A 7,602-nucleotide genomic window follows, 5' to 3' on the forward strand; every position below is an offset into this window, starting at 1 on the left:
ATTTACACCACAAAATATTTCTAACTTTTGGGTGTCCGGGGTTAACACTGGGAGCAGGTAATCTCATAGATATCTATTCCAGGGCTCCTTCCACGTATCTCTGAATCATGTGGAACTGTCCAGTGGATACTGGGATAGATGGACTACAGATCTGATCCAGTTTGGGAATATCTATCTTGCTATCAGTAGTGTAAATCCAACACTTTGTTTTTGCTTATTCTTCTTTAGCTCCTGCGAGTATCCAGACTTGAACTGAGAGCAGAAAGATGTCTCGTTAAATAACATCTAGTTTCCTGTTCTTTTTCTCTTCAGGAAGAAAACTTCAAAAATCCTTGGATCTGCATAGTACATCATGTCAGCTGTCAATGACACCAAATTCAAATTCACAGTGTTCCTTCTCACTGGGATACCTGGGCAGAAAGACAGCCACAATCTCTGGATCTCTCTCCCCTTGTGCTTAATGTATGTTATTTCAATATTAGGAAATTCAGTCATTCTGCTCATTATAAAAACAGATCCAAGCCTCCATGAGCCCATGTACATTTTCCTTTCCATGTTGGGTGTCACAGACCTTGGAATATTGATAGCCACCATGCCGACGATATTAGGCATATTCTTGTTTAACTCTAGGGAGATCAGCTTTGATGCCTGTTTTGCCCAGTTGTTCTTTATCGAGTCATTTCAATGCATTGAATCCTCTGTGCTCTTGTTGATGGCCTTTGACCGCTTCATCGCAATCCGTGACCCACTGAGATATGCCTCCATCTTAACCCTGCCTAGAATAGCCAAGATGGGACTGGTGTGTGTCCTAAGAGGGGTGGCCGTAATACTCCCATTCCCCTTTCTCCTGAAACGATTACAATACTGTCAAGCGAATGTCCTCTCCCATTCTTACTGCATGGACCAGGAGGTCATGATGTTGGCTTGTTCGGATATCAGTGTCAACAGTATCTATGGCTTGTTTATTACAGTCATAATTTTGGTGTTCGACTTGCTGCTCATCTTCCTCTCTTATGTGATGATCCTCAAAACTGTGTTGAGCATCTCATCCCACAAGGAGTTCCTCAGGGCCCTGAACACCTGCGTCGCCCACCTCTGTGCCGTCCTGCTCTTCTACACACCAGAGTTCATCCTGACTTTGATACACAGATTCGGGAAGGACTCTTCTCCCTTGCTTCCAATTGTCCTGGGCAATGTCAATCTGCTGGTTCCTCCTCTGATTAACCCAATCGTGTACAGCATGAAAAGCAAACACCTTCGTTCGAGGATAATCAGGGTGTTCGTGAAGTGAAGGGTCAGTTTATCACTCGGCCCCAGTGCTGGTGGCATAGGAAACAAGAAACAAAGGGCACTGCGACTTATTCCATCCTAGACCCTTCTATCTGTGATGACATGAGCTACTGATCTCCACTCTGTCCAGACAGGTTCAGATGGGGTCTAAGGCCTGAAGCAATGGTATAGGGGTTGTCTCCACCCACTGTTGAGGGAGGGCAGGGCACTGGTGGAAGGAGACCAAGGCAGGCAGCAGCATTTACAATGTGACTGTGTTCATGGAGAGCCAGGGAACCAGTAGGATATTGGCCCATAAAGAGCCATATCGGTGGCTGCTCCGACCTCAGAATTCCTGACGATACTCTTAATAAAGAGAAAGGACGTGGATGTTTTTTCCCATTACACCTGGCCTGTCACTGTCGTGTCTCTGGTTAAACATCCTTGGGCCATGAAAAAAGCTGCAGAGCTGTTTCGCGGTCACATTTCTGGCCCTTCCTGAGCGCCCTGGGTGCTGCATGATCCTTGAGGGCTGCGCCAGCTGGGGACAGGGGCTATTCAAGGGGCACAGACACCCACCCTCCCCCTACGCCCTCAGCCTGGTGCTTGCGATGAGTCATGTCAGAGACATCATTAATGTAGGAGCTGCAAGAGAAGCCATCCAGGCAACCCCCTCCTCATCACCACCGCTGGGGCACACCTGATGAGCTCACTCCACATGGAAGCAGGGCAGAGCTGGCTGTGTGAGTGAGGGTCTGACCCTCAGGTGTCCTGGCAAGAGACTCAGGCTTATATGTCCCTCCGTTGCTGCTGCCCCAGCAATTCAAAGGGGTGGAAAAGGGCCTCTGCTCCCCAACAGAGTCATGGCAATCTCCTGTCGCTGTCCAGCCCATTCAGTGTAGGGTGACCACCTTCTCTATAGGAAAAAGCAAGACACATGCAGTAGCCATGCCCCCTCCATGGCTTCACCCATGGCCCTCTTTTCCCCCATGAACTCCCACCTCCTGCTCCTTCTCTTCCCCCAAGCTCCACCCAGTGACCTGGCTGGATTTCAGAGCCAGGCTCTGGTAAAAGAAGTCCAGGGAGCAAGTGCCACTCTGGGGAACCCCAGACCCTCCATGTGTCCTGTTCAGGGTATGTGGCCTCGGGGGGAAGAGGAGAAGGGTGGGGCCTCATAGCAAGGGGGGGGGGCTAAAGCTCTCACTCCCCCAAAAGTGAAAAGTGGGGCTCTGTCCAGGAGCAAGTGTGGTTTGGCACCACAGGGAATTCGGGACAAATGCTGTTCCGGAGTCTCTCAGCCCACACTAGGACTTGAACACTGCATTTTGGGACTCTCCTGCCCAATTCAGGATGTGTGGTCCACTCTAATTCAGTGGCCATTAGAGGTGGCATCTTGGGTACTGTCCCCTTTATGGGTAGGAGAGATTAGTGGGGTCAGTCAACCGTTGATCCAGGGTGTGACCCTTTAAGATTCCTGTGATATTTGGAGCTGACAGAAGCTTTGTAGAGCCTGCTAGTGGGAGGGAGGAAGATGGTCCCGGGAAATAAAATTTTGGGAAATCCCAGGCTACTGTTTTTTTAAGGGCCTGGGACAAGGGCCTTGTAGGGCAGGGCATGGCTCCCTTCACTCTATGCGATCATCTAGTCTGACCTCCTGCAGAATTTCACCCAGTTACCCCCGTATTGAGCCCAATGACATGTCTGTGCACAGCTTGTGTTCATCAGAGAGATTTCAGCTCTGTTTGTCTCATTAGGATGATTTCTGGTACTGGGTGGAGAACCTGAACTCTTCCCAACAACCCTTCGTGATGAGGTCTGTCATTAGCACAGCCCCCTTTGACGCTGGAGTTCTGGGCCAGTCGTGCTGCTCGGCCTAGAGGGGGGAATCAGGATGTGCTTCCAGAGAGCGTTAGAGTATTGCCTGGCCAAACAGAGTCCTGTTGGGCTGCCCCTTGGTGTGATCCTGACCCCCGTCTGCTACATGAGCAATGAGCATTGGAGATGGACCTCACACCCTGCACACAAATTTCCATCATCACCAAGTTTGGGGGTAGCTGGATCAGGGTTTTTGAATTAAATAGGGAGTTAGCAAAGGCATTTGGAGCTGGGCTTGGGTTACGACCCTATCTATTAACAATCTGATTGGCCTTGCTTACCCGGTGTGTGCTTTTGTCATGCCTGAGCAAGAAGAGGAGATCGTCTGAGCTGTGTCTCACGTACCCAGTGACTTTGTGAACCCATCGCTGTTATGTCTGGGTGTCTGTAGCTTAACCCTGTTCCTTATAACAGGGGGCTCTTTAATCTAGTTCAGAAGGACACACTGTCTCTGCCACTGATGGACTGTGACAAGAAATTAACCAACTCTCAGTATCTTTGGTTTTGAGATATGGCCAGCAATGCAACCTGTTGGGTTTTTACACTATTTCCTGTCATTCTTAAAGCCCCAACTTCTGCAATGAAGACACTGCACAGGATTCTGAGCTTTTGGTTTTCTTTAAAAAGTTTATTTAAACAAACGATCTGCAGAAAAGCTAGAAAGCCTGAAGCAGGTGGCCCCAATGGCTCAGAATCCAAAGTCAGAAATGAACCCAACATTAGCGTATTTTAAAATCTCATTATTTCTAAACCAATCTCATGATTTTTTGGCCGCGTGACTCACACTTATTGAAGGGCACTGAGAGGTGATTCTGAGTACCTAGTGTAAGAAATCTAAAAAGCAATGAGCAAATGACACAAAAACTAAGCAATATTTTAACGTACATCAGAAGCGGTAAGCCAGCCAAACAATGAGTGGGGCTAAGGAAAATTGAGGTGCTAAAGGATGTTTCTAGAAATATGAGGCTGTTGTGCAGAGGATATGTTTTGCCTTAGTCTTCAGTGCAGAGGATGAGAGGGAGATTCCCACACCTGAGCCATTCTTTTCAGGTTACAAATCTGAGGAACTCCCCACATTGAGATGTCAGTAGAGGACGTTGTGATGCTGCACCCATATTCATCATAGCGGTACGATTATGAATGACTATGACATAATGACAAGTTTCAGAGTAGCAGCCGTGTTAGTCTGTATCCACAAATAGAACAGGAGTACTTGTGGCACCTTAGAGACTAACAAATTTATTAGAGAATAAGCTTTTGTGGGCTACAGCCCACTTCTTCGGGTGCATATAGAATGGAACATATATTGAGGAGATATATATACACACATACAGAGAGCATGAACAGGTGGGAGTTGTCTTACCAACTCTGAGAGGCCAATTAAGTAAGAAAAAAAACTTTTGAAGTGATAATCAAGATAGGCCAGTACAGACAGTTTGATAAGAAGTGTGAGAATACTTACAAGGGGAGATAGATTCAATGTTTGTAATGGCTCAGCCATTCCCAGTCTTTATTCAATCCACAAGTACTCCTGTTCTTCTTTTTGCGGATACAGACTAACACGGCTGCTACTCTGAAACCTAAATTGATTGTATCTAGTTTGCATATCAATTCCAGCTCAGCAGTCTCTCCTTGGAGTCTGTTTTTGAAGTTTTTCTGTTGTAAAATAGCCACCCGCGGTCTGTCATTGAATGACCAGACAGGTTAAAGTGTTCTTCCACTGGTTTTTGAGTATTATGATTCCTGATGTCAGATTTGTGTCCACTAATTCTTTTGCGGAGAGACTGTCCGGTTTGGCCAATGTACATGGCAGAGGGGCATTGCTGGCACATGATGGCATATATCACATTGGTAGATGTGCAGGTGAACGAGCCCCTGATGGTAAGGCTGGTGGGATTAGGTCCTATGATGATGTCAGTTGAATAGATATGTGGACAGAGTTGTCATCGGGCTTTGTTACAAGGATAGGTTCCTGGGTCAGTGGTTTTGTTCAGTGATGTGTGGTTGCTGGTGAGTATTTGCTTTAGGTTGGGGGGTTGTCTGTAAGCGAGGACAGGTCTGTCTCCCAAGATCTGTGAGAGTGAGGGATCATCTTTCAGGATAGGTTGTAGATCTTTGACGATGCGCTGGAGAGGTTTTAGTTGGGGGCTGAAGGTGACAGCTAGTGGTGTTCTTGAATCTGGTACAAGATATGTCTTGAGAGGTGTCATTGGAAAAGTTCTGATTAGCAAATTATGATTATCCTATTTGTGCGCATGTATCATTTTTGTACCTGAAGTTATGAATAGTGACTATACATCTGTATTTCAAATGTGCTTACTCCGGGTAATACCCTCAAGTAGCCTTTTGAGGACAACAACAAAGAAGCTAGCCAGTGCTGATGGCTCATCAACACAGACTATGGACCATGCAAGAGCCCAGCCTCCCTGTGTCGTTCCAGCCAGCCTATGAGTGATGGTTGCTATGACTCAGCAGGGCATGCAAGGTCATGGGACCAGACCATATGCCACTGAACTCCATTTTGATACCTGTATTTTTCCACCAACTGGGCTGGGAACTTGGCTTGAAACAAAGGGTTCTCACCGTATTGAAAAACTATACAAGGTGGGGAGTGACATCGTTTCTTGCCCTCACTCCCCACACAAGAGATCTACTGGAAACAACTGAAGAAAAAAATCTGAACAGGGGGAAGTGCTGATCCCAGGCTAAAGGGATTTCTAGCCTGTGTATGAAAACATGGTGGTCTGCTTCTATCACCAGGCAGGGTGAGAAATAGATAATTCATATCACGTCTATCTTTCTCTAGTTAATAAACCAAAATGGAGTTTAGTGTCATATGGTCTGGTTCCATGCCCTTGAATGCCCTGCTGAGTCATAGGAAGCGTTCTAAGGAAGGTTTACCAGATGAGGTATAACCTTCTCCTAGAGACTCTTGTTTCCCCTAATGTCCCATTACCTGGAACAGGGCCTTCTCAACCGACTGTCTGGACTGTAAGAATTTTGTCTAGTGGCTGTCACCCAGGTGTAACTAGATTTGAAATACAGATACATAGTCAATATTAATAACTTCAAATGCAAAAATGATACAGGCATACAAATAGGATCATTGTATTCTGCCAATCATAATTTTTCCATAGAAACCTCATAAGACATTTTGTTTACAAGATGCATATAACTATGTCATAATCATATCATAAGCATACCGCTATGATTAATATTGGTGACAGTTTCACAACCATCTTCTCAGCTACCCTGGAACCTGCATTGGGCATATAAAAACCGGAGGTTCTTTGGGAAGAGACAAGCTTTTCCCGTGGGGCGACTTGGGGTCTCAAGAGAGTAGGCTTAGCGTGGCTGAGGGGGATCCGGCCAGCCCGGGAATCCTCCAACATCTGGGGTGGAGAGGCTCATTGCTCCAGCCATGGGGTCTGTGGAAACTCTGGACTTCTCTAGGAGTGGGGGGAGGGGGAGGCACCTGGCTGAGGGGGTGGGGGGTGGTGGGAGGCGGAAGAAGGAGTAGGGCCAGGGGGCTTCACCCCCTGCTCATGTTGGAAATCATAAGGAAAGGGATAGGTAATAAGACAGAAAATATAATGATGCCTCTATGTAAATCTGTGGTATACCCACACCTTGAATCCTTTGTTCAGTTCTGTTCATCCCATCTTGAAAAAGATATATTAGAATTGGAAAAAGTACAGAGAAAGGTGACAAAAATGTTTAGGGTATGGAACCGCTTCCATATTAGGAGACATTGAAAAGCCTGGAACTTTTCAGGTTGGAAAAAGAGAAGTCTAAGCGGGGATAAAATACAGGCCTATAAAATCATGAGTGCAGTGGAGAAAGTGAATCAGAAAGGGTTATTTACCCCTTCACACGAACCAGGGGTCACCCAAGGAAATTAGTAGGCAGCAGGTTTAAAACAAACGAAAGAAAGTCCTTTTTACACAAAGTACAGTCAGCTGTGGAACTCATTGCCAGGGGATGTTCTGAAAGCCAAAAGAATAACTGATCCAGTACAGAATTAGATAAATTGACTGAGCATATGTCCATCAATAGCTATTAGCCAAGATGATCAGGGTTGAAGCTCCATGCTCTGGGCGTCTCTAAACCTCTGATAGTCAGAAGCTGGGAGCAGACACAGGGGATAGATTGCTCTATAGTTACAAAAAGAAGAACAGGAGTACTTGTGGCACCTTAGAGACTAACAAATTTATTAGAGCATAAGCTTTCGTGGACTACAGCCCACTTCTTCGGATGCATATAGAATGGAACATATATTGAGGAGATATATATACACACATACAGAGAGCATAAACAGGTGGGAGTTGTCTTACCAACTCTGAGAGGCCAATTAATTAAGAGAAAAAAAAACTTTTGAAGTGATAATCAAGCTAGCCCAGTACAGACAGTTTGATAAGAAGTGTGAGAATACTTACAAGGGGAGATAGATTCAATGTT

General features: G+C 46.0%; 1 protein-coding gene across 1 annotated transcript; it reads left to right on the forward strand.

Moving 5' to 3' along the window:
- The first annotated feature begins 352 nt into the window (after positions 1-352).
- On the forward strand, positions 353-1,530 carry LOC135984269 (olfactory receptor 51A4-like). Its single transcript, XM_065599068.1, has one exon. It carries the CDS (start codon positions 353-355, stop codon positions 1,289-1,291), a length of 939 nt encoding a protein of 312 aa, XP_065455140.1. The 3' UTR covers positions 1,292-1,530.
- Positions 1,531-7,602: the final 6,072 nt, after the last annotated feature.

This window comes from Chrysemys picta, chromosome 1 (genome assembly GCF_011386835.1).
Source record: "Chrysemys picta bellii isolate R12L10 chromosome 1, ASM1138683v2, whole genome shotgun sequence".
Lineage (NCBI taxonomy): Eukaryota > Metazoa > Chordata > Testudines > Emydidae > Chrysemys > Chrysemys picta.